General features: G+C 30.6%; 1 protein-coding gene across 1 annotated transcript in view; it reads right to left on the reverse strand.

Annotated features, from left to right (window-relative positions):
- LOC113370573 (deoxycytidylate deaminase) overlaps positions 1-26,855 on the reverse strand; it is a 46,071-nt gene that overhangs the window by 7,245 nt on the left and 11,971 nt on the right. The window contains exon 2 of the mRNA XM_026611262.1: positions 16,785-16,920. Coding sequence (XP_026467047.1) covers positions 16,785-16,920 — 136 coding nt within the window. The remainder of the gene's footprint in view (positions 1-16,784; positions 16,921-26,855) is intronic.

Here is a 26,855-nt window from a genome sequence, read left to right on the forward strand (position 1 = left end):
ATTTTGAGGCCTTCCAATAGTCCATGGGCAAGCCCTATTCACATGGTTCCTAAAAATAATGGCACATTCAGAATGTGTGGAGATTATAGGAGGCTGACCGCAAACACGCTGCCTGACAGGTATTCTCCACCTTTAATACAAGATGTTTTTAATAATCTTCATCAGAAAGCAGTATTTTCTACAATAGACTTGGAAAAAGCTTACCACAAAGTACACATGCATGAAGAGGATATTAAAAAGACTGCAATTATCACACCATGGGGACTCTTCGAGTATTTACGCATGCCATTTGGACTCAAAAACGCTGCCCAGATATTCCAGAGGTTTATCAATCACATATTCCAAGATTTCAATTTTGTTTTCATTTATATAGACGACATCCTGGTAATGTCGACTGATATTACCTACAGGAATATTCTCTTACAATCAACTTAGAGAAATGCTCCTTTGGAAAAGATGAAGTAAACTTCCTCGGTTACAAACTGAGTGCAGCAGGATATTCTCCTTCACCAGACCGAGTAGAGAAAATTATTAATTATCCAAAACCTTTGACAGTTATAGAACTCAGAAGATTTTTGGGCATGGTAAACTATTATCGTAAATCAATACCCAAGGCAGCAAATATACAAGCACCACTTTATGAGTATTTGAAGTCCTCGGTTAAAAACGACAAGACTCAAATTGTATGGAATGACAATTCACTATCAGCATTCAGCAAGCTGAAGGAAGCTCTAGCAAATGCAACTCTTCTTCATTTTCCTTCAAGCTTAGCAAATATTAATTTAATTACAGATGCATCCACTATTGCTATTGGAGCTACTTTAGAACAAGAACTTAATGGTGCCTGGCATCCAATAGGTTTCTTTTCGAGAAAACTTTCTTCCACAGAACAAAGATACTCCACATATGATCGGGAATTACTAGCCATTTTTGCTTCAATCAAATTTTTTAGAAGCCCTACCGTCCACAAAGTATTCTCAGAACTGCTTTTGAAATACCACATGAAAATCAACTAAGCACTCCACAAGAATTTAAATAACATAACTTGGAGTTATCGATGGATCCTCCAAAAAAGATGAAGTCTAAAACAGTCTCCTTCAAATTATAATAATTAAATTCATTTATTTCTAACGGATACTTTTTTTTCTTTTGATGTAGCGATATAGGGAGTGATATAGCGGAATCAACACGCCCACATGACACATGTCAGTTGATTGACGCAAATCGAATATTATATCAAGCAAGCCATAGCGAGCGGATTGTATTAATACGATTCGGAAAAATCATCTCTCGCTTTTTGGAAACGATCTAAAATTATGTATCGCGTTTTTCATCGAGCATTTTGTCGGGATCAAAATTGATATTAGATTTTATGTAATATCAGTTCCTTTATTAATTGAGATATCAATAAACACTCATTGTCGAGTCTACATCAAGTAATTGCGATTTCATTTAAAGATTTAATTAATAAATAATATATGGCTCACAGCGCCATATATATATATATATATATATATATATATATATATATATATATATATAACAAATGTATTCTGAGTGGATAACAGATATTAATTTGGAAATATGAACAAACAACACTCTTTTTTGCACTAATTTATTAAATAATAATTTTCACAAACGTTTCGAGACTAGGTTTGTCTCATCATCAGTATGTTATAATTTAAAATTTAAAATATGGAAACCTAAATTAGCATTATGTGTTACACGTTACAAGTATATCGAACGATGCTTTCTGAACATATGATAAACCTGAACCACACTTTTAACATGTCAAATCCTTCCATCCTTTACATTGACAAAAATTGTGACCTTAGAAAGATAGTTGAGTCTTTACTTATATCCCTTAATACTTCTTGTGTAAACAAACGTAATTCCTCTCATCTCTTACATGACAGTTACAAAGTCATCATTAATTTTATGAAAAGTAATTCAATACAGTTTTAGAATCTTTCGTTCGTTATATTTCTTCTCTGTTTTTCCTTCCCCTTTCGTTTCTCACAACTCTCTCCCACTCCTTCATTACACGTGCGGACTACACTGCGTTGTAACCTTGATCAGTGTCCACAATTCAATGCTATCAATAACATTAAATATAGGAGGGCTCCTTCTATTAGGTTGTCAAATATCTCCCTTCCGCTTTTTTGCTCTTGGTTTATAATACAAAAAGGCGGAAGGGAGATATTTGACAACCTTATATTTCTCGCTTGTTAATATAAAACCCGGTGCACACGACGCCAGTATTCCTTGTAACATGATTTCTATCGTAACAGGATTTCTGGCGAGATTTTCACTTTTTTATGATTAATATTAATTTCGTGCATTTTCAAATAGATTATTATAAATATATACTGTGAATTTTACAATTTATGTTTTATTGGTCTAAAATATACTAATGCTTATAAGTATACAAACAGAGAATTGTATGAATTGTAAACAAAAACATGTATGTATCGCATCTGATTAGAATTAAGTGAAATAATAATAATTAAAAGATAATAAAATGCTTCAGTTTGAAGGGCACAACTAGTGTGAAATTTTCAAAAAGTCGAATTTTCAATTTTTTCATATTTCGATAGGTTATACCTTTAAAAATAACTTACCAAAATTTTAAATCTATATCTTAAATAGTTTTTGAGTCACAGCCGTTTAAAGAGTATATATATATATAGTATATAGTATAACGATCACTTTATCTTTAAGCGCGTTTTTCTCGAAACAAAATTTTTCGAATTTGCTGCAGCGATTACTCAAAAACAAATGATCCGATCACTATCAATTTTTTTTGTACATGTTATATATATATATAGTTCTCCGTAAAATAAACTACCGATTTTTTGATAGGATCAAAAATTGAATTTTGGCAGTCCAAAAATGACCAAAATTTTGGGTAAAATTCGACTTTTTTTTAAAAAAACGCCGCCATTTAATCAATTTTTGATCTTTGTTTTATTGTAGTTCATTTTACAGACAATATTATCTAGTTTAACGATTTTTTTTTTATTTGATCCACGTAGAAGGCCGGAATCACTGCAGCAGTGAAGGGCCTTTTTTGTGCTGTTGGAGATCGACGATAACTTAATAAATATTTGTTTTTTTCTTCAATTACGGAGATAAAGAGCAATGAGTGCAGAAAATATAAATCGAGTTTTCGAGAGAACGGAGCATCCGATTTGAATGATCTAAAAACATTCAACTAATAATGATTGGAAGAAGTGGTAATTGGTTTTTGACAAAGGCAGGCCCAGCCATTTCGAAGATACAGAGCTAAATGTGCAAAAAATGCCAGTTTTTGAGAGTTCTAAGCGTCCGATTTAAATGATTCAAAGAACTTTTTGCTTGTTTTAACGAAATAATTGATTTTGGAGAAAAAAATTCTTGTTTCAAATTTTTTTTTTTCAAAAAAAAATTTTTTTTTCGAAAAAAAATTTTTTTGTATATCGAAAATAATTCAGATTTTTATTTTAATTTTGTTCGAATATACTTTAAACAAATAATTTCAACTTTCCAATTCAGTTTATATAATTCTTATAAATATTAGACAATGTTACAATATTTATAATAATCTATTTTAAAACATTTAATATTCCTCGAACATTTCGTTACGGTACGGGAAGTTCCGGCAATTTGCCTTAAGACACGATGCCATACACCCCACTAAATTTTTTTAATTTTGAGTATTTTTGCAAATTTCGAAATTTTTGAAATAAAACGATTTGATTTTTTTTTAATTTTTTGGAAATTTTGAAATTTTTAGATATTTCAGATAAAATTACGAAAATTTGAAAAAAAAATGCATATTTAAATTTTTTCGGAAATTTGAATATTTTAAAATTACTGAACTGCCTTTCCTAAACTAATCATTTATTCACGCCGGTATATATACACAATAGCTATATACAAAATAAAAACTAAACGCTTCCAAAATCGAAGTACATGAATCAAGTACGCATTGATATTTACGTGTCAAAATACAGCTTTCCTATTGGACACTGAAGGTATCGGCCACAAAATAGTTCATCTATCGCCAAATAGGACATGCTCTATTCGTAAAATACGGCAGGAATTTGCGAGGAGAGAAGTTGTTATGAAATCAAATTCCGACGTTGCTAATGCAACGTTTTTACTTAGAAATTATGATGAGTATACCGCCGTTGTGAATACGTGAAATCTGACAGGCAAGATCGCAAATTATGTCGGGTAAGATCGTAAATTACTATTTATCTTGTCATTGCTAGGGTAACAAACAAACAAAAACTGTCCGGCATGAAATCTGGCGTCGTGTGCACCGGGCTTAATAGTACTTTATTACTTTACACAAATTTAGTGTTCAATCTTTTTTTTAATTCGACGGTTGGGCTGCAAAAATACTACAAATATATATATATATATATATATATATATATATATATACTAGCCGACCCGACAGACTTCGTCCTGTCAAAAAAATTTGTAATGTGGCGGTGTTTTGTTTCTACCTTGCAAAAAATTATCCTGAACAGAACCGTCACCCTGGTAATAATTCGGTGTGAATTAAAAATAATTAAATAAAACACTATAAGCATTTAAAAGTAAGTAGTTTTAACCATGTAAATCATAATTCAAAAATCAGTTCAATTTTCATTGTAGTGGTTTGTGATAAACGATGTTTTTTGTTTGATTACCTGGCGCATAGACAAACAAATCTGATGGATTTTCTAATACGGGAACAGACAACATACAATTTTCCATGTGAGAAACATGGGTTTTCTAAATTAATACCACAAACACTTAATGATACCATATACCGGAATCATTGGGATGCACGGTGCGAGAACATCTTATGCTTTATACTATCCTTTGAATATAGTTGCTTCCATCACGTTGTTTGGTAGTTTTTTTTATCGCTAACCTTGTGCCTTTGCAAAGGTGCGGTTGGTCGATATTTCGCAACATTATAATTTCCGATCCAACCTTTAATTGAAGATTGTGAGATGACAATCCTGGCAAATCCAGCGAGTTTAAAAATTCCGGTGGATAGTTAACTACATCGTCTTGGTTAGTTGACGAATCAACTGATTCGCCTGTAATTTGTTCTTGAATTTTGAAATTTAATGCATTTACATCAATGTTTTTGGCTGCCAATATAGCTTCGTTAATTAATAGAAAGATATTTCTATGTTTATATAAATATATTAAAAATTAGATTATTAAAAACTACATAAAATGTCATGACATAAATCGTTTTTTCTACAAATTTCGTTGTCTACTTGATTCCCACATCTACTCTAAACGTTTATATGAGAAAAAGAAAAGGGCTGTTTTTCGAGTTTTCCCGGCAATGATTCGATTTTTTCCTGCCGTAAGAACCATCCTTGGACATAAACGAATATTTTAAAAGAAGAATTGGCCAAATTGGTCCAGGCGTTGTTGAGTTATGCGCTTACCAACACATTTTGTGATCCATTTTTATATATAAGATATTATATTATATTATAATATAATATATATATATATATATATATATATATATATTATATCTTATATATAAAATTCTTCTGTAATGGTGTGTGAAAGGTTAATCCTCCTAAACGATTATTCGGATTTTGAGAAATCTTTCTAAATAAAGTTTTTTAAGGGAGTTTGAAGTGTGTTATTTGTTGTGATATAATTGGTTTGGTTTTCATAATATAATTTATAATTGCTCAAAGTTAAATTGTACCTTTGTTCTCCGTCCTGCTCTACACATATATTTCTTATTAAATTTACTTTAATTGATGGGATGTTACTTGAAACTTCTCAAAATGCAAGTCAAAGAAGAAATACTTAATACATTTTCTATATCTCCTCGCAGAAATTTGAAAATTTTGTATAAGCTTAGTAGTATTATTCACAATTATACACAATTTTCAGAATTCAAAAGAATCTGAAAAACTTGAATCGTAATCAATGAGTCGAAAGACCAAAAACGACTTGGATTTGATTATACCATGTTTTCTATAGAATGTGTATAAAACTTCTAGTTTGATTGTATTAATAAAATATAGACAAAATAATGGGGTTTATTGTTTTTATAATACCTCATTGTATATAGCATTCAAACAACACATCCTTATACACTAAAAGTATTAATTTTTTTGATTCTCTAGAAATTGTTTAGAATATACCTTACTTAGCAAAACAACGTTTGCCGGGTCATCTGGTATATATATGTATATATATATATATATATATATATATATATATATATGAGTAAGTTCTTCAAGGGCATACATCAAATAAAAGGCAAAGATTTAGAAGTTAATCTTTAATTTTTCCAAACGTTTCGACATAGTATTTTATGTCATCATCAGTGGATCTACAGAATGAATATTGAAACATTAATATAAACTAGGCAAAAATGACAGAAATTGGAAAAAGAACTATAGATATAAGTAATATAATTATAACAATAACAATTATACTTAACAGATAGATAAACAAGAGAAATGAAAAGTAAAAAGAAATATATACAATCATACAAAAGCGTAATATATATATACATAAATATACACACAAACAAACATGTATATATGATATACATGTACAAACACGTACACATATACATATATACATACGAATAATACGTATATATAAACATATACATACGGACATGTACATATGTATATATACACATATATACATACATACACATACATATATACATATATACATACATACACATATATATATATATACATATACATACATATGCAATACAGACACATACACATATATAGACAATGAAGCTAACTTACATAAATATGGTCTTACATCAGTAGCTGGCGCAAGGAACATAATTTTGCACTATCATATATACACTAACTTGTTATTTTATATTATTTTGTTGAACAGAGCATAGCAAAATATTTGTGAATAATATATTATATTTTGCACAGAGAACGTAGTTTATGTGACCGAGCCCGAGGCTGTAATAAAATGTGTTTAAAAATTATTTGAAGAGACCGTTTGAGGGAATAGTTGGCGGGTTTTTTACAATCAGTGTTTCGAAGTATGGGTGAGAGGCTAAGAATCAAAGTTCGGGATCGGACCGCGTAAGGGTAGGTTTACAGGTTCGGAATTACGCAGGTTAAGAGGAAACAAATTTGGAAATATTATTAAGTATCACCTGATAATTTTCACAGAGTAAGGAGGCATCATGGCGTTTATTAACACAAAATTTGGAAATGCTGATTAGACAAGATTCAGCAAATCTTCTCTGAATAATGTTCCGTTCGTGATAAAGTATACTAGCGTTATAAAAGTCAAAAGAATGTTTAAAATTTTTTATATGTTCTGTTATCATGGTTTGATTTTGTCGTGGGTTTTTAGAGTTATTATCATGTTGTTTTAGTCGTTTTATTAAATTTTGTCCAGTTTCACCTATGTAAATGGAATCACAATCATTGCATTTTAATTTATAAACAATATTTGATGTGCGTTCCAAACTAGTGGGTGATTTGGGGTTGGAAAAAAGGGAACTAAGGGTTAAGTCTATGTTACAAATTAATCTTAAGTCAACCTTGTGGAACAGTTTTTTCCAAATGGGAAAGAGTTCTTTAATAAACGGGAGACAAACATTACCAATAAAGTTATTGTCTTTGGAGATTTTGGTGGAAGAAGAAGAGGTATTATTGTTATTATTGAGAAAAATTTGGAGTTTGGAAAAATTAAAGATTAACTTCTAAATCTTTGCCTTTTATTTGATGTATGCCCTTGAAGAACTTACTCATATTTCTCAACATCAAAACTAACTTCTTTAACATAAATATATATATATATATATATATATATATACAGGGCCGGTCCTGCCTTGCATGCAATGCATGCAAAAAATGCGGGCGCAAGCCTTAGGGGGCGCCAAAACGAGTTTCGGAAATTAAATTTATAATATAATATTTATATTTTTTATATAAAATCTGGAATTATTTATTCAAAATCTAGAATACTTAATAAATTATAATTTAACTTAACTAGAGATACGGAGACACAAAAAGCATATTTATTTTGCAATAGAATATCAGTAGAAACAATTAACCGATTAATAATTTTGCAAATTAGTAAATAACAGCTCTGTTTAATGTTTATTCTACTTATTCAATTTTTTCTTTGTTTGAAGTTACCGTGGAATTGAAAAAGAAATTATCTAGTGTTCAATCCCATAAGCGCAAACCTGCGAAAGATTAAATTAATTGTTGGGCATTATTGACGAGAAATTGGGAGCTGATTTAGTTGAATCGGAACTTGTTAAAAACATAAACAAATTATAAAAAATGGGGAGTCGGTGCTTAGAAAATGACTTGTTTATTCCGAGAAATTGAATCGTAAATTTTGCTTTTGTTGCAATTGTTTCGAACTTTGAATGTTGAAGATATGCGTGGAACAAATATAAAAAATGGAAGCAAAATTTACTTTGGAACACAAATTTTAAGGCTTGTTTTATACCTAGTGGTGTCCACACTCTAAATTTAATGATTGTTAACTATGCAGAATAATACATATCAAATATAATAAGTTTTTTTAAATATTGTTCAAGAAACGTGTAATTTTTTGCATTTTTTACTGATTTTTGAACAATACTTCTAAAATACGTTAAAAATTTAACTTTAAAACAATAAACTGATACTTTGAATTTGACTGCTCTTACGATATCAATAAGGAGAAGTTTACGACGCAATTTTGGATATTGTAAATGATGAAAAATTAAATTAAATTAAAATTAAAAAAATCCATCATGAAATACGAGTGTTATGTTTGAAAATTAAATGTTAGTTTCTTTAAATATTAATATTGCACATACGTCAAAAATAATTGAAAATTTCAAAATACTTGATCAACCCCCGAATCGCCTCGATTTTCTAAATAAATTTAAAATCATTATATTTTATACGCTTTTAGATTATATCTAATTTTTTGTGCACTAAATCCAGAACAATCAAAAATTAATTTATTTATTTTACTTAATTTTGTTTTGTTAAATTGAAGTTATAGAATTTGAAATAGAAATGCATTTCAGAAATAGTATTTATTATTTTGATATCAAGATCTTTATATCAAAATAATAAATACTATTTCTGAAATACATTTCTAAAATTCTATAACTTTAATCTAACAAAAATATTAATTCCTTTGCTATGGTAGTCCAACTTACATCCTTAACCAATTTACTACACATTGAATATTACTAAAATGTGAAATTATGACAGGGATTGTTTGATTTATTGATATCGATAATAATAAATAAATTTAAAATCAGTATATTTTATACCCTTCTAGATTATATCTAATTTTTTGTGTTCTAAATCCAGAATAATTAAAAATTAATTTTTAAAAAATATGTAAATATTTATATAATTTTAATAATAAACTGTTAAAACGGTGAAAATTAATAGGGGGGGGGCGCTAGAAAAAAATTGCATGTGGGCGCTAAGGACCCCAGGACCGGCCCTGTATATATATATATAAATATATATATATATATATATATATATATATATATATATGTGTGTGTGTGTTGATTAACCCTCTTGTGTATATATAGTAAACTTTCCCCAATGTAACAACTATTGCAATCATTGCAACCTGTAAACCGAATCAGTAACCCATCAGCGGGCGTTTTTGATTAAAGACCAGAAGAATGGCAGCTGAACGTGTTGTCGAAACTGAAAGCTAAAAGAAAATCTCCAGAGGCAAATAGTAAAAAGAAATATATACAAACATACAAAAGCGTAATATATATATACATAAATATACACATATACAGACATATATATATATATATATATATATATATATATATTAGTGATGTGCCGACTCGAAAATTTCCTGATTCGAGTGATTCGTCTGAATTCGGCTGAATCTAACGTCTTACGAATGACTTAAAATTCAATCCACTACTGTACAGATTGATATTATTTCATTTGTGTGAATTTGCCATTACTTGCATAATTAAAATATGATAATTTTGTATGTGTATAAAACTCATTGTGTAGTTTATTTTGATAATAATTAAAATCTAAATCGCGTATTTATTATCTAAATGAGTTTTTGATATTTCATGAACAAATTTGCTCTCAGCGCTTAGTCAAAAATAAACAAACACTCAAGACCCATACGCACTGCATCTCCATAAGTCGATACGCTAAAACACGGACACATGTTTCGAACTCAAGTCGGAATGATTCAGTTTGAGTCATATGAACTCGGATAAATTCATACCGACTTGAAGTCGGGATGAGTCGGTTTGAGTCATAGCAACTCGAATCAATTCATATCGACTTGAAGTCGGGATAAGTCGGTTCGAGTCATAGGAAGTCGAATCAATTCATATCGACTTGAAGTCGGGATAAGTCGGTTTGAGTCATAGGAACTCGAATCAATTCATATCGACTTGAAGTCGGGATAAGTCGGTTTGAGTCATAGGAACTCGAATCAATTCATATCGACTTGAATGCGGTTAAAGTCATATAAATTGGAGTCGGGTGATACATTTAAGCGTATTAAAGGCGGGTGACTCGCATGATTTAATTCAAGATTTATTTTTTATATTTATTATTATTAACTTCCCGTAGGGTAAGTTATTGTAATGGGCCGAAAATCGGAATTGAAAATTTTTACATTTCTCGACGTTTTGAAGGTTTCTGAACGTTTTGGCATACTTCAGAAAAAATGGATGTGTGTGTGTGTGTGTGTGTGTGTGTGTGTGTGTGTGTGTGTGTATGTATGGATACAAATTTTCGTCCACGTTTTCGGGCGTACGGATCAACCGATTTGAATGGTTTAAAAAACATTCGATTCCTATTGATAGGGAAAAGAGCTGATTAGTTTTTGGCGAAGGCAGGTCCAGCCGTTTCGGAGATACGGAGCAAAGAGTGCAGAAAATAGAAATCGAGTTTTTGAGTGAACGGAGCATCCGATTTGAATGATCTAAAAAACATTCAATTAGTAATGATTGGGAGAAGGGGTTATTAGTTTTTCGCAAAGGCAGGCCCAGCCATTTCGGAGATACAGAGCTAAATGTACAAAAAATGGCAGTTTTTGAGAGAACTAAGCGTCCGATTCAATTGATTCAAAGAACTTTCTGCTTGTCTTAACAAAATAATTGATTTTGGAAAAAAAAATTTTGTTCCATTTTTTTTTTTTTTTTTTTTAGTTTTTTTAGTTTTTTTAGTTTTTTTTAGTTTTTTATATCGAAAATATTTCAGATTTCATTTTTAATTCTGACTATAGTTCTAATATACTTTACAAATAATTTCAACTCTGCAATACAGTTTATATAATTCTTATACATATTGACAATGTTACAATATTTAGAATAATCTATTTGAAAACATTCAGTATTCCACGAACATTTCGTTACGGTACGGGAAGTTCCAGCAATTTGCCTTAAGGCACGATGCCATAATTGCCTCAAGACAGAATTCCACTTACAGCTAGTTATTTTTTATATTTATTGAAGTAAAACTTCTTTAGGCGCGATATGGGTGTAAAAATTTCTTTAGGTGCGACACGGGTGTAAATCCGTACAAATGCAACGAAAACGCCAACGTGTAGTTGAACACTACGACGCAGGTAGGCGCTGATGACGCGAGTCGCGATTCACTCCCGTCATGTCATGCGTAAGTCGAACGCTAAACCCTATATGAACTTGCATTAATTAAATCACGTTTTTTAACTTCCCGAAGGAGAAGTTTATGTTTTCATCAAAAAATCCGAATGGCTAATTTTATGTTTTCTCGACGTTTCAAGCCATTCTGAATCGAATGAGACCAAATTTGGAAAAAGTATGTGTGTGTGTGTGTGTGTGTGTGTGAACAGATTTTTTGCCGTAAATCGACGTTTTCTCCAAAACGGCTGGAGCGATTTCAAAAATTTAAAAGCCATTTGAAGTATCTCGATGAGGACTATCGTCTCTGAGTTTTGTGCGGCGGATTGCAGAATCGATTCTGAAAATTCAAAAACCATTCGATAGATATTGGTTGGGAATCGTGCTGATTAGTTTTTGGTAAAGATTGGCCGGGCCGTTTTCTTATTAACTCGTTTAGCTTTAAAAATTCGTCAAAGTTTGCAAAAATTGGTATAGTTTTTTTGACATTTGTCAAAATTAGACTTTTGATCGACGTTTTCTCAAAAGCGCCTGAACCGATTTCAGAAATTTAAAAGCCATTTGATGTATTTCGGGGAAGACTATCGTTTGTCAGTTTTGTGCGACGATCAGCCAAGCCGTTTCTTTGTAATTTGAAAAAAAGTGTTAAACTTTTCGTCCACATTTAAGCTCATCCTACCGAACCAATTTTAAAAAATCAAAAACTGTTCGAAAGATATTAGTTGGGAATGATACTGATCAGTTTTAGGTGAAAATCTACCGAGCCGTTTTCTTGTAATTAACCGTTGAAAAAAAAATTTAAGCCGATTTTTATGGATTTTTTTTTAGCGATATATACTATGGTCTTATAGAACTTACTGAAATATTACGGCCTTAAGACAAATAGTTTGATTTTAAAAATTCATCAAAGTTTGAGAAAATGAGTAGCTCTTTTGACATTTGTTAAAATTAAAATTAGACTATTTACTTGGTATAATGATAGAGTACTTGGTCTTGAACATAATAAATCATTAAAGTCCTGAAAACTGGTTCAATTATAAAAATTATTGATTTTTGAAAATTTGCTTTTAGAAAATACTCCGAGTTCGTTCGTTTTCAATTATGTGTAATAAATCCACTCGGAATACTTTTAATGACTCATAAATTAATTTATTTTTTATTGATTAAGTCGATTATTTAAATATATCGGGAAGTTCATGTAACTTGCCTCAAGGCTAAATACCAAACCAACTAGTTATGTTATGTCCTCATGGAATAAGACTTTTCTTAGAGAATAAATGTGTCATGGAATATAATAAATTTATATTGAATCTCGTTGAAGACAAAATAATATCTACTGCCACGGATATTTATGTAGGTTGCCATGCGACAGATCAACAATCATACATTCGTCAGCAGTTTCACAAAAATCGGTTATTGATACCGGGGGTTTGCCGTATGAAATAATTTTAGTTCTGAATAAATTTTACACAATAACAACTAATATTGATGTAAGTGATGGCTTAGCTAATGGCTGTGTAGGAAAATTAGTGTACATAGAATGTGGCGATAATGATGAACTTCTACGTGTATGGTTTGAATTTCCTGGTAAGATAGGTAACAAAATAGGAAGAAAGCTGTACATCATATTCAAACTCTTAATATCAGTAGGACAGCTGTGCCGATTCTCAGGAGATCTTCATCTATTCCAATGAATAGAAATAAAATCATATTTGCCAAAAGAAATCATTTTCTTTAATGCCATTAATTCTTGCTGGAGATTTCAATGTCAATTTTCGTTCAGAAGAATCTCAACCATTAATTGATTTTTTAAATAATAAATTTAATTCAACAATGAATAATTCTCCATTTGAATCAACCACAAGATATGGCACGACTATTGATGCAGTTTTCTCCAGAAATGTACATAGTTTACAAAGCAAAATTTATGTCTCTCATTTCAGTTATTACAAACCTATTATATCATATATGAAATATGATAGCAATTAATCTATCGCTGTTGTTTCAAACAGTGTTATTGATGTTATGTGATTATTAATAAATGATTTTTAAAATTCAAATATGATGTTTTTTTATTTTTATCTTAATTGCCTACTCATACAATATTAAAAGTTTTACTTCAATCGCGTGTGATCCTTACGCGCACTCTTTTTTTTTATTATCATTTTTTATATTTATTATTATTATTATTTATATTATTATAATATTGAATTAAATTAAAACATATTTTTTATATTTATGAAAATTTGTGTTCACACATGTTTTATCACAGTAAATATTTCGCGGCTTGATACGAGTTGATTCGAATCAAGTAAAATCTGATTCGAATCAAGTCGTTAAAGGCTTGATTCGAATGATTGGAATCACTTGATTCGACTTGGCACATCACTAATATATATATACACATAATACGTATATATATATATATATATATATATATATATATATACATACACAAATATACACGGAAAAAGTAGTTTATGCGTACATTCCCGAGGCAAAAACAAATCGCATTTGGGCGAACGTGACTTTGAGGTATTTTGGCCCACTGGCGGTCAACGGCTTTTTTTAGCGCCTCGAGACTTATGTACCTCTTAGTTCGGACCTTGCTCTCCAAAATGGCCCAAAGAGAATAATCCATAGGACGTTATGAAGCTCGGAGCGTTGTTTTTTAGCCATTCTTGGTTCACTCGAGCTTTATGAGACAATGCTGAGTCCTGTTGAAACGTCCATAGTCTGCCACCGAAATGTTTGTCTGCACATGGCTTCAAAGCAATCTTCAGAATACTTTCCCGATAATATTGCGCATTTACCTTGACGCCAGGCTCGATACAAACGATTGGAGATCGCCCATCTGCGGTTACAGCGGCCCAAACCATTACCTGTCGCGGGTGTTGCCTCCTGGTGGCCAATCAATGGCTCAAATTCTTGTCTGAACGTTCAGTCAAGTAAACCCTATCGTTTTGAGAATTTACGAATTGCTCAATTGTGAAAATTTGCTCGTCGGAAAACACAATGTTCGGAAATTTACCACTTTCGGCCAGGCGAAGCAACTCCTTAGCTCTCTGAAGTCTCACTTGCTGCTGCTTCGGCGTAAGATCATGTGCCTTTTGGATCTTATAAGGCTTGACCTTGAGATCATTTTTCAGTATGCGGCGGATGCTACGGTCAGATATGTTAAGATCTTTTGCCATTTGATTGGCACTTCGTCGGGGATTTCGCCCGAGTCGCTTTCTCACTTTTTTGACCATCTCATGTGACGTTGCAGTCTTTTGGTGACCACCTCCATGACGTTTTGCGATGCTGCTACCAGTTTCATTGTAACGAGTTATAGTGCGATAAACGAAAACTTTATTCACTTTAAGGTGTTTGAGCCCTCGAACAATCGCTGGTTGTGATTTTCCAGCTAAATATAATGTATTCACACTGTTACGTTTGAAATCCATTACTGATTTCTTTTTTTCGCGTTCACTGTCGACAAAATACTTTCGTGCGCTTATAAACAATACATCAAACTGTTATTTAGCTAACTTATTGATAGTTGGTACCCGTGCATCAGCTACGCGAGCGGTTTGAAGTTGGTTACACTTCGAGTGCCGGACCCTGTATTAATTGCAGTGTATAATTTTTAATATATAATTTTATTGAACATATTTTAACATTTGTTAAAGTGATAATTAAAGTGGTAACTGTAGAAATTGAGAATCATCAATTTATTTGAAACAGTTCTACATTTAACATCACTCATATTTGTGTAAATAGTAATTCGAAAAACAATAATTATTAGTTTTAACTGAACGGTGTAAATATTAGTATAGGATATTAACAAAATGTAGATGTGGGTACAGGACAACGTCTGTCGGGTCATCTAGTATATATATAAACAGTGACTCAGGAAGATGATCAAATGTTTGAAATATTATCACCAACTCGTCTTAATTCTATGTTTCTTGTCAATACGAATTTATAACTTTATCAGAAAACTCTATTCCTTATTTACAATCCCTAAATTCTTTCCTACTTGTATTGCAAACATAATTCACTCAGTCCTTACAAGCCTCACAGGACCACTTGATCGATTTTGTGAATTTTAATCACACTCTCAAACAGTAAGTAAAAAGCCAAATAAATTCTTTGTTACTGTTTTCAGAATGTGAGGAATTAGTTCCTTACATTTTGAAAAATAAGTCATTTAATTTTGTTGACATTTTAGAATACATTACATTATTTGAATTGAAATTGTTTCGCAGTGAAGACTATGTTGGAAAATATTCGAAAAGCTATACTTGATGAGCTTCAAAAAGAATGTTCCCGTCGTTTTTTAGGTCAAAAATATTGATATTCAATAGGAACTATAATATAAAATTCGAAAAATTAATGCAACCCATTCGAGAAGTCAAAAGGAATAACTCAGGCCTTAAACCAATACACTCAGATGCCTTCAAGCGCGGTATTGGTTGTTCTATTCGTTCAGAGAAAGTCGATAATGCAGTTGAAATACAAAGTAAACTTAGACGAATTGGTAATATCGACATCGCTGCAAAAGAAGTTCGCCGTGTCCAAAAGGATGCTGGCTGCGAGGGAGAGCTAGAGTTAAAAAGTCCCTGTTAACAAATAGTCATAAAAAACTAAGATTAGCGTTCGCCAAAAAAATGTCCACTTCACAGTAAATGATTGAACAAATGGCATATGGTCTGATACCAAAATTATTCGATTTGGGTCTGATGATAAGGAGTGGATGTGAAAAGGGTAAAATGTACCATTACGGACAAGACATATTAAACTAACATTACATTTAGTGGTAGATGTGTAATGATATGGGAATGCATTATATCAGACGAGATTTGTTTGATAGAGAAAATAGAAGGGAAAATGACTTCAGTAGACTACGTTAAATCAAAACTTATAATATAGATCAAATGAATATATATAAAAATTTTTTTATTTTTTTCTTTAAATAAAAGTTCCTGCGTAATATTTTAGTACCAATAGTTTGATAATTCAAGTATTCAAAACGTCAAGAAACAGGTTATCAATTGCTAATCATATGCGATTTGATATATATATATATATATATATATATATATATATATGTATATATATATATATATATGTGTGTGTGTGTGTGTAGTTTAGCTATTACCATAAAAATACTTTGTTTGTAAAGGATCAGACCCATCTTTATTCCAAGGAAATTCATCATCACTACATCCCATTGGAAGACCGTTATATCCTACTCCAACAATTCTTTTTTCGTCGTTAACAATGCAAGCCCCTACCTGTAAAATAAAATAATTAACTTAATTATCGTTAAAATCGAACCTTGTAAAGTTCTTCGTTTCTTTGCCAATTCATTGAATCTGCTGAATTATAACTTAAACACCACACATTGATACTCTTAGGTAATTCTGAAATATCCTCTCAGATACATGTTTAGTTTAGTTAGATCCAGCATTTACCACTCTACTTATTTCCTCCCCAAATGAAAAATTGCGCAACATACTATTTATCCACTGACATTTTGACACATCAATCTTTTAATTTATTTTCAATAAATAACTAACTAAAACAATTTTAGGAAATGGATATGATGTAAAACTTATATAAACTGTACCTAATAAAAACGTATTTTCTTTAACCAAATATTTTTTTTTCTTTTAATTCAACTATCAACAATAATAATAATAATATAAGTTTATTAACTACAGGAAGTGTAAGTTAAAGTAATCGTCCAAAACTCGAAATAATTTTTTTTTTGCATATCTTTACGTTTCAGGTTTTGAACGTTTTGGCATATGTTATACTTAGAAAAAATGAATGTATGTATGGTGTGTATTTTAAGGGAATACAATTTTTCGTCCACAATTTCGGGCGCGCGCGAATGAACCGATTTGAATTATGCCTTTAAAAAAACTTTTCTATCGATGGAGAGACGTGCTTATTAGCTTTTAGCAAAGACAGGTTAAGCTATTTTAGAGATGTGGAACAAAGAAAGAAGAAAATAGAAATTAAATTTTTAAGAGAAGATTCAGATATTACTATCTATTCCTCGATAAATTCTGCGAAATTATAACTGGGAAAATGTTATTCGGCAAAATGTCCCTTTGATCGATACCACATTTAGGTTTTGAATTTGAATAACATAAATAAAAAATAATATAACCTAGAAAATGATTTATAAATACCAATGAGTATATAATTATACAGATGAGATCTATCAGAGCACCGTGTTTGAGAAAAATATGCCAAAAATTGCATTTTCATATTAACATTTCAAACGAGTTGATATTTTGAGTTTCTAGCAACACTTGCAGCCCGTTTACTAACATTATATTATATATAAAGAAATTTAAATAAGGCACAGATCAGGGGTGGTTCTAAATTAGGTAGGGTCCCGATCCGGCAACCGTACTTGGCCCGCATGCGGTATATTACGCCTAATGGCTGCGGTTCAAGTAGTAAGTATTAAATATAGGTTTATGTATTTATAAGAAAATTGGATTATAACACAGGTAGTAATTTTAGAAATCATATTCATAAAAATCTCAAGTACAAGATCTTCGGAAACAAAGTTGTTTGAAAATTGCTTATAAAGCTCACATTATGTTATTTTACATCCACATAAGTACAGTTTAAATAGATATGGAAGTAATCATTTCGAATATATACAGTACAATCTATTTACAATACAAATTTTTCATTACAATACTATAAGGAGTTTTGTAGTTATATGGTCCATGACATTTATATTTTTAGAGTTTGACAAATATCACAGTTCACAGAAGAATGGAAAGCGATCAGCAGTACGAACTTGCATTATATTACATGATTTCATCATCCGAATAGGCTTTCTAATGCATAGAAAGAAGTTTTTCCTGCAATCCAATTTGCAATGAAAAAATTAAAATAGTTAAACATGTCCTACATGGTAATAATAGAATTTTTACAGAATTTTTCTTATGTTGTTTAGATACTAATGCTGTTATTCATTGAGTCTTTTCCCAATTACTTCCCGAGCATACTACATAGTGGTCATGGTGATAATAAAGACACCACAAATTTGGATACACAGTTGTAGAAAAGGAAAATCAAAATAAACACATTGAAATTTATCACAATATGTACTCATGTTGAAAATCTACGTATGTTCAAGCAAATTCATAAAGAAGATTTTATATAGCTATATAACAATCGGGGTAAAACGTTAAAAAGGCTGTACAAATTGGGCCAGTCTTAGTTGCATAATTTTATATTTATTAGTATTTATAAAACATTTTCTAGATTATATAATTATTTTATTTAGATTATTTAAATTAAAAACCTAAATTTGGAATCGATCAAAGGGGACATTTTGTCGAATAACTTATTCCCAGATATAACAGACCACTACTTAAATAAGAAAATTCGGTTGATAATATAACTTTGGAACACACACCTGTAAAAATGTCAATGCACATAATTACAAGTTCTCCGGAATAAAATATTTTGAAAATTGATTATAATGCTCGCATTCAATTAAATGTATGGACAGTTCGGGTACTAGAACAAGTATAGCAGAAAAATAAGTACAATTCTGAAGGAATTCCTTTCAAAAGATATGTCAAAATCCATGCATTTTAGACACAGTCAGGTATCATTCATGTTTTATTAAATCACTCTACAAATTGAAAAAGATGAAGAACTTCAACAATCATTGGATAATGCAATGTAAAATATAATTCACTAATGGTTATTTTCCACTAATTTTGAAGAATAAACTGGAAACATTTTCTATGAATTTATCGAAGAATGGATAGTAACATATGAAGATCTGGAGTTAATAAGATCCGCCACCAATATCTCAAAAACCAGTAAAGTTTAGCATTGTTCAACAACAATATTTGAAAGTAGAGGGGAAAAGATGTATAATCAGCTATAACCTTGATTCTTATGACTTTGCTATCAGGAGATAAACGGTAATCTTTGAAAATCCATAACGAAAGTATTTCCTTTTGTTGTTAGTTTTTTGGGGGATTTAGTTCTCAAGACCTTAATATAAGTTTTAACTATTTAATTGTTTTATAAAATGTAATGTTAATTTTGAGTGAGATATAACCACTTTAAAAACTAACATCTGTCTGGGGCAAAAATGACCACGGCTAAAGATTATAAAAGACTTGGATTGAATTATACTATATTTTTATAGAAAGTATATAAAACTTCCAGTTTGATTGTATTAACAAAATATGGTCAAACGAATATTGTTATTATGAATTATATAATTTATTATTATACAAGTAGACTTTGGAGTTTATTGTGTTTATAATACCTCATTGTCTGTACCATTCAAACTATACATCCTTACACTCCTAAAATAAAGTATTTTTTTTTATTCTTTAGAAGTTGCTTAGAAATACCTAACTTAGCAAAACTACGTTTTCCGGGTCAGCTAGTATATATATATATATATATATATATATATATATATATATAATATTGTATAACTCGATTTATATACAACATTTTCAAATTAGACTACAATAAATAAAAAAAATGAATAAAGATTACAATAATTGTTGTTATCCTTTGTATACTTAAATATTTATGAATTTAGCGTAAAAAATCCTTTTTTCCGCTCATCAGCATTATTAAATGTCACATATAGACTAAAAAATGTTAATTTCTATTATCATTATGAAAAAATTGCTTATACGGTATAAAACATGGTGCATACTATCAGGCCGGATGGTAGCCGAGTTTTTTAACCCTGCTGATGTTGGTATGCCAGGTACACGTCTGCTGTGATAAATATAAGCTTTAGATACTATAAGGAATAAAATATGTGAATAGCAGACATCATCAAATACATTCAAAAAAATTTTTTTCTACATTTTCAAAATCGTCTGCCACCATATTAACCGCACGATAATCGTCTGCCATTGGTATTTTCCGATAGTAACAATATTATATTTTCAAATTCTCGAAACGGCAGCCGTCGTAAAATGGTTCGGATATGGGGGAAAAAAAGGTACCTTTATCAGCTGCGCAGTAGCTGTGTCCGCCACTTTGGGCTTAGTCAGTCCCCATCTCATGTAGTATAGGTATAGAGGAATCGATGCACAAAATTCCAGGTGTCGTAAAATACATACTGTCATCCGCCCACGGGCTCTCTCGATCTAGTACGCGGGCTATGCCTGTAATATTTACATTTGGCCTAGCAATCGCACGCGGACTCTGTTTGTCATTGTAAATTGCGAATTTAAAATAAGACATTGAACCTGTTTGCGCTCAGTTTGCCACCTGATAAAAATAAATTTTTGAAAAAGAGCAAAAAAAAAACGAATTTCTACAGTGGTGAAGTAGCTGGGAGTTTTACTGAGCATAGTCAGATAATTGTTGACGTGAGTTATTTGTTGTGATATAATTGATTTAGTTTTCACAACATAATTTATATTTGCTCAAAATGAAATTAGACTGTTGTGCTCAGCCCTACCACCCTATATATATATACTTTTTATTAAATTTACTTTAATTCATAAAATGTCCTTTGGTCTTTTCAAAAAAGGAGGTCAAAAGGTTTGAATATTTTATTTTTAGTGTTATTTACAATTATACACAAAATCCAGGATTAAAAAAGTATCAATATTCAATTAATTGGAGTTTATAAATACTATATAACTAAAAATATCAAATAAGACTTGGTTTGGATTAAAGCATGTTTTCCATGGCAGTGGGTATATAACCAGTTTGATTGTTTCAACAAAATGTGCTCAAACGAATATTGTAAATATAAATTACATTATATCAAACAAGTAGAGTTTGATGCTTTATTGTTTTTATATTACCTCATCGTCTATAGCACTCATATAAAACATTCTTACAAACTTAAAATAAAGTATTAATTTTTTAAATTCTCTAGAAATTGTGTAGATATACCTCACTTCTTTAAGCAACGTTTGCCGGGTAAGCTGGTATAATATATACGTATACATGTAATTAAATGAATTGTGGTAAATGTTGAATGAGGAATTTCAATTTATAGATTATATATACGAGGTGTGTTCAAAAAGTACCCGGAATTACTAATAATTAAATTTCGCGGGTCTGGAGTGTCTGATTGTCAAATTTTTTTTTTTATTGTGTTGGTATACATGCCCCTAAAGTATGATGAAATTTTCAGCTATATTCACTGTTTACTTTGTCTGTGGTAGTCGCTAAGGTTCGACGTGTTTTTCTGAGCTCGGCGATTTTTACAATGGGAGAATTGAAAAGTCAAAGAATTTGTATTAAATTTTGCGTAAAAAATGAAATAAAGTGTTGCAAAGTGCAAAAATTCACCAGATATGGCTCCGTGTGACTTTTTCCTATTCCCATGAAAGGACGGCGGTTTTCCTCGATTGAAGAAAATCGCTGAGAGTGCTCAAGGACATATCAAAAAGTGAATATCAAGGGTGCTTCGAAAATTGGAAAAAACGCTGGCATAAGTGTATTATATCTGGGGGGGACTACTTTGAAGGGGACCACATTAATGTAGACGAATAAATAAATATTTTTTTGAAAAAACGAAAATTCCGGGTACTTTTTGAACAGACCACGTATATATATATATATATATATATATATATATATATATATATATATATATATATATATGATTGATTTCTTGGAGGGCGTAACATCAAGTAAAAAATAAGTCAAGATTTTTTTAGTACATCTTTATTTTTCCATACGTTTCGACGTAAAATTCTACGTCATCATCAGTGGTTCTACAATTTAAAAAAAAAGAAAAAAACAGAAAGTAACGTTACAAATTGAATATACGTAAGCAATAGTAAAAAGAAAAGGTTTAACTAAAGAGACAGACTAATTATATCTAAGCCTTAAATTAAAAATTGCATAAAACATTACTTACTTGAATTTCTTCGATTATCACTAACACATATTAATATAATTTGTAAAAAATTAATAATTAGAGACAAGCACTAACTGTCAGTAATTTCTTTTTTATAAAAAGAATAAAAGATAAAAAGTAATTAATAAATAAAATATTATACATAAATACACGTGTATCCGAGGCCAGTGCCAAACAGAATAATATTTTTGTAAGTGTCCGAGATGCGAAGTCAAAATTTTTGAGAAAAAACAACCGCATGTGCTCGTGTTTGACCGAACGTACGTCTTGGCGCTCTGTGCAAGTGTGCGTGATAGTGTTGTGCAAACCGTGGTGTTAAGTATTCGATATAAATTGGGAAACATTATTTAGAACATATTGGTAATTTTCGCAGATGAAGCTGGTGTCCGTGCGTTTGTTTAAACAATTTTTATTCAAAAAAATATAGGCCGATTCTGAAAAACGCCTTTGTGAGACTTTCGATTCGTGATGAAGAACCTTTGCGTTATAAAAATTGAACGAATGGTTATTTAGTTTTAAATGTTCTGTGATCATTGTTTGCCCTTGATTTTTGTTTTTTGAGTTATTATCGTGTTGTTTCAAACGTTTGATAAGGTTCTGTCCTGTTTCGCCAATATAGGTGGAATCACAGTCATTGCAAGATATTTTATAGACCACATTGGATACTCGTTCTAAACTAGTGCGCGGCTTTAAATTTGAGAAGAGGGAGTTGAGCGTTAAATCGATGTTGCATACTAAACGAAGATTTGCGTTGTAAAAAAGTTTTTCCACATCGGATAAAGTTCCTTGATGTAAGGCAGGCAAATGGTACCTTCAAAATTATTGTCTTTTGTGGAAATTAAACTCAGGTTGGGGTTAGTTATTTTGTTTTTTAAAAAAGTGAGTTTATTGTTTGTGACGGATTTTATAAGATGTGGGGGATAGGAATTTTGTGTGAGGGTTTTGTAAATTAAATCTAAGTTTGAGGTCCAAAATTGTTCGTTAGAAAGGAGGATAGCATGGTCTACTAGATTAATGATAGTACCTATTTTCATGCTAGAGGGGTGCTAGGAGTGAAAATTTAAGTACCTACCTGACCAAGTAGGTTTTTGGTACCAGTTAGTGATAATGCGGTTGTCTGTGCTTTTAATGATTTTAACATCCAACAAGCTGATAGAGTTATCTTGTTCTTTTTCAAAAGTGAACTGAATATGTTGTTTGTTAAACGAATTGAATGAATAAAGCAATAAGTCAAAATTTAGAGGAGGTATACAAGTGATAATGTCATCAACATATCTGTAATAAAAATAACTGTCTATGTTGATGGAATTAAAGACTCTGGTTTCTAAATGTTGTAAAGATAATTCGGCTAGGGCCGGGGATATAGAGGAGCCCATGGGAGTGCCAAAAATTTGAAAATAAGAATGGTCATTGAATTCAAAATATGTGTTCGTGATTATGAATTTGATCGATTCTAAAAACCTATATATGCAAACAAATGCATACCCATAGGGCAAAACATCACATATGCAAATACCTAGATACCCATAACATACACATACATATACGAGGGGCATGTAAAAAATAAGGTTCCCAACGCTGTACACTCGCCGCGCGAAATACTAGGGAAAATCCGGCAGCATTATTTTCATTGTTGATCCTTGCCACTCTATTCCAACTACCTGGAACATCACTGCAAAGGTTTGTGCCAATCTAACAGCCATCCGCGATGGAGCGCGCAATCGCCGTCACCGCCAGGTGTAAAATCCGTTCACAGTCAATGGATTTTTAAACGCGAAGAAGCTTACACATATTAAAATCCATAGACAGTTGGAAGAAGTTTATGGCAAAACTTGCATCAGCGTCCAGCACGTCCTCAAATGGTGCAGGGAGTTCTCCGAAGGACGCACAGATGTTCACGACGAGCAAAGGAGCGAGCGGGAGGCCATCGAGTTTTGAGACCGAAAATGTGTCTTGCTTACCGAGTTAATGCTTAAAGAGTCCACTATAAATTCGGACAGGTATTGCGAGACACTAACAAAACTCAAAAGAGCCATCCAAAATCGCCGAAGAAGAAGACCGAGCAAGGGCGTGGCGGCGGAGTTCTTCGAAGCGGGTTTTCAGAAAGTGGAAGTGGAAAACTACTCAGAAAAAATGCGTTGAAAGATCTGGCGACTATGTAGAAAAATAGTTTGAAATACAAGCTTTCCGATGGTATACACATTTATTGCAATAAAAAATGTCTAAACCCTGAAAAAAATGTGGGAACCTTATTTTTACATGACCCTCGTATAAATACACATATACATACATACACATGTATATTTACATATATATATATATATATATATATATATATATACTAGATAGACGTTGTCCTGTACCCACATCTACGTTTTTTTAATATCCTATACTAATACTTATACCGTTCAGTTAAAAATAATCATTATTGTTCTTCGAGTTACTATTTACACCAATATGTGAGTGATGTTAAATGTAGTACTGTTTCAAATAAAATGATTATTCTCAATTCTCACAGTTAACACTTTAATTATCCCTTTAACAAATATTAAAATATGTTCAATAAAATTATATATTAAAAATTATACACTGCGATTTATAGAACAAATTTATTTCCAATAGCTCAATTTATTTTATTGAATTTAAGGATTATACAATATTTTCAGACATACCTGTAGATGTGGATGTTTAAATGAATGATTTTTTGTTTATTCACGGCTAAAACATTGATTTTCCAAATTTATCACACTAAAAATGATAGTCTGCCTTTGTGATTTATGGTCATAGCATAAGATACACGTGTTGCAAATTGAAATCTTTTAAAAAGTACAACAAATTCAGAAAGAATTAATATAAAGAAGCAATATCACCTTTTATTTTTCTACCCAAAATAATTGCTTCAATAATGTTGCCTATAATTTTTATAATTTCGTATCATATTTTAACTGGCTTTTAGTAATTTTAATATCTAAATTACATTTTTTTCTCCAATAAATCATTATACATTATTGCTTAAGTTTATATTTGAAGTGAATTAATTTGTTAAATCCTGTTCACATGTGCTCTATTCAACTTACGATCAACAAAATTATTGCTCTGTAAATTTTTATACTGTGCTCCAATTTACTTTATATTTTGGAAATAGGCTAATCCTTATCTTAAGTTCAGAAGTGAAATCAATTTGCACTCCGTCACCATCCACCGCATTAATTGGATTATTACTCTTTTAATTCTGACTTTATCAGAACTTGTAATACACTATTTTAAAGGTGATTAAATGAGTTACAACTTTCTTTATCATAAATTTTACCGTAACTTCTCTTATTGTGAAACGGCGAAGGGTTAAAGGGCTCGAAAGACCTCTGGTTGGACAGGCACGCACTCCTTAATTAATACCTCTATCAATATTTGTGTAATGGAAAAATAATAAACAACAATAATTAGTCAGTAAAATACCTCGAATTTTCATATATATATATATATATATTCAATAGATAAGTCCTGGATTTTTTCAATATATTGATTGTTTCTTTTCCGAACAGTAAATCCAATAATAAAAAACAATTTGTTTTTTGAAGATGTTTAATACGACGTTTCGGAACTAGGTACGTTCCATCATCAGGTTTATTCTGTAATAATTTATATATCCATATCACTAACATTTTTTTTTTTTTTTTTTTTTTTTAAAAACACTCGATTTTTTTGGAAGATATTTGTAGATGTTACGACTACACAAGACTTAGTGTGTTTAAGTCTTGTGTAGTCGTAACATCTACAAATATCTTCCAAAAAAATCGAGTGTTTTTAACAAAAAAAAAAAAAAAAAAAAAAAAAAAAAAAAAAAAAAAAAATTAGTGATATGGATATATAAATTATTACAGAATAAACCTGATGATGGAACGTACCTAGTTCCGAAACGTCGTATTAAACATCTTCAAAAAACAAATTGTTTTTTATTATTGGATTTACTGTTCGGAAAAGAAACAATCAATATATATATATATATATATATATATATATATATATATATATATATATATATACTTTTATACGTATTTTTTTAGAGATATTATAATGAGAAATTGGATGTATTTTTTAATGTTTTTTTTCATGAAATCATGAGTTTTTTGAAAATCGTTTGTACTAAAGTTGTGGTATTTTCTAGAATCCATCAAGATCTCTTAAACCAAGTTAGTTCTAGATGGAATACGATTATTTTTAAATTTGGTGAAAATGGCACTGAAAAACTATTTGATTTAAATGATATATATATATATATATATATATATATATATATATATATATATGCGTCTTTTATTTGCA

Source organism: Ctenocephalides felis, unplaced genomic scaffold, assembly GCF_003426905.1.
Source record: "Ctenocephalides felis isolate EL2017-DRISC unplaced genomic scaffold, ASM342690v1 CF-g0.4_SCAFFOLD_01492, whole genome shotgun sequence".
Classification (NCBI taxonomy): domain Eukaryota; kingdom Metazoa; phylum Arthropoda; class Insecta; order Siphonaptera; family Pulicidae; genus Ctenocephalides; species Ctenocephalides felis.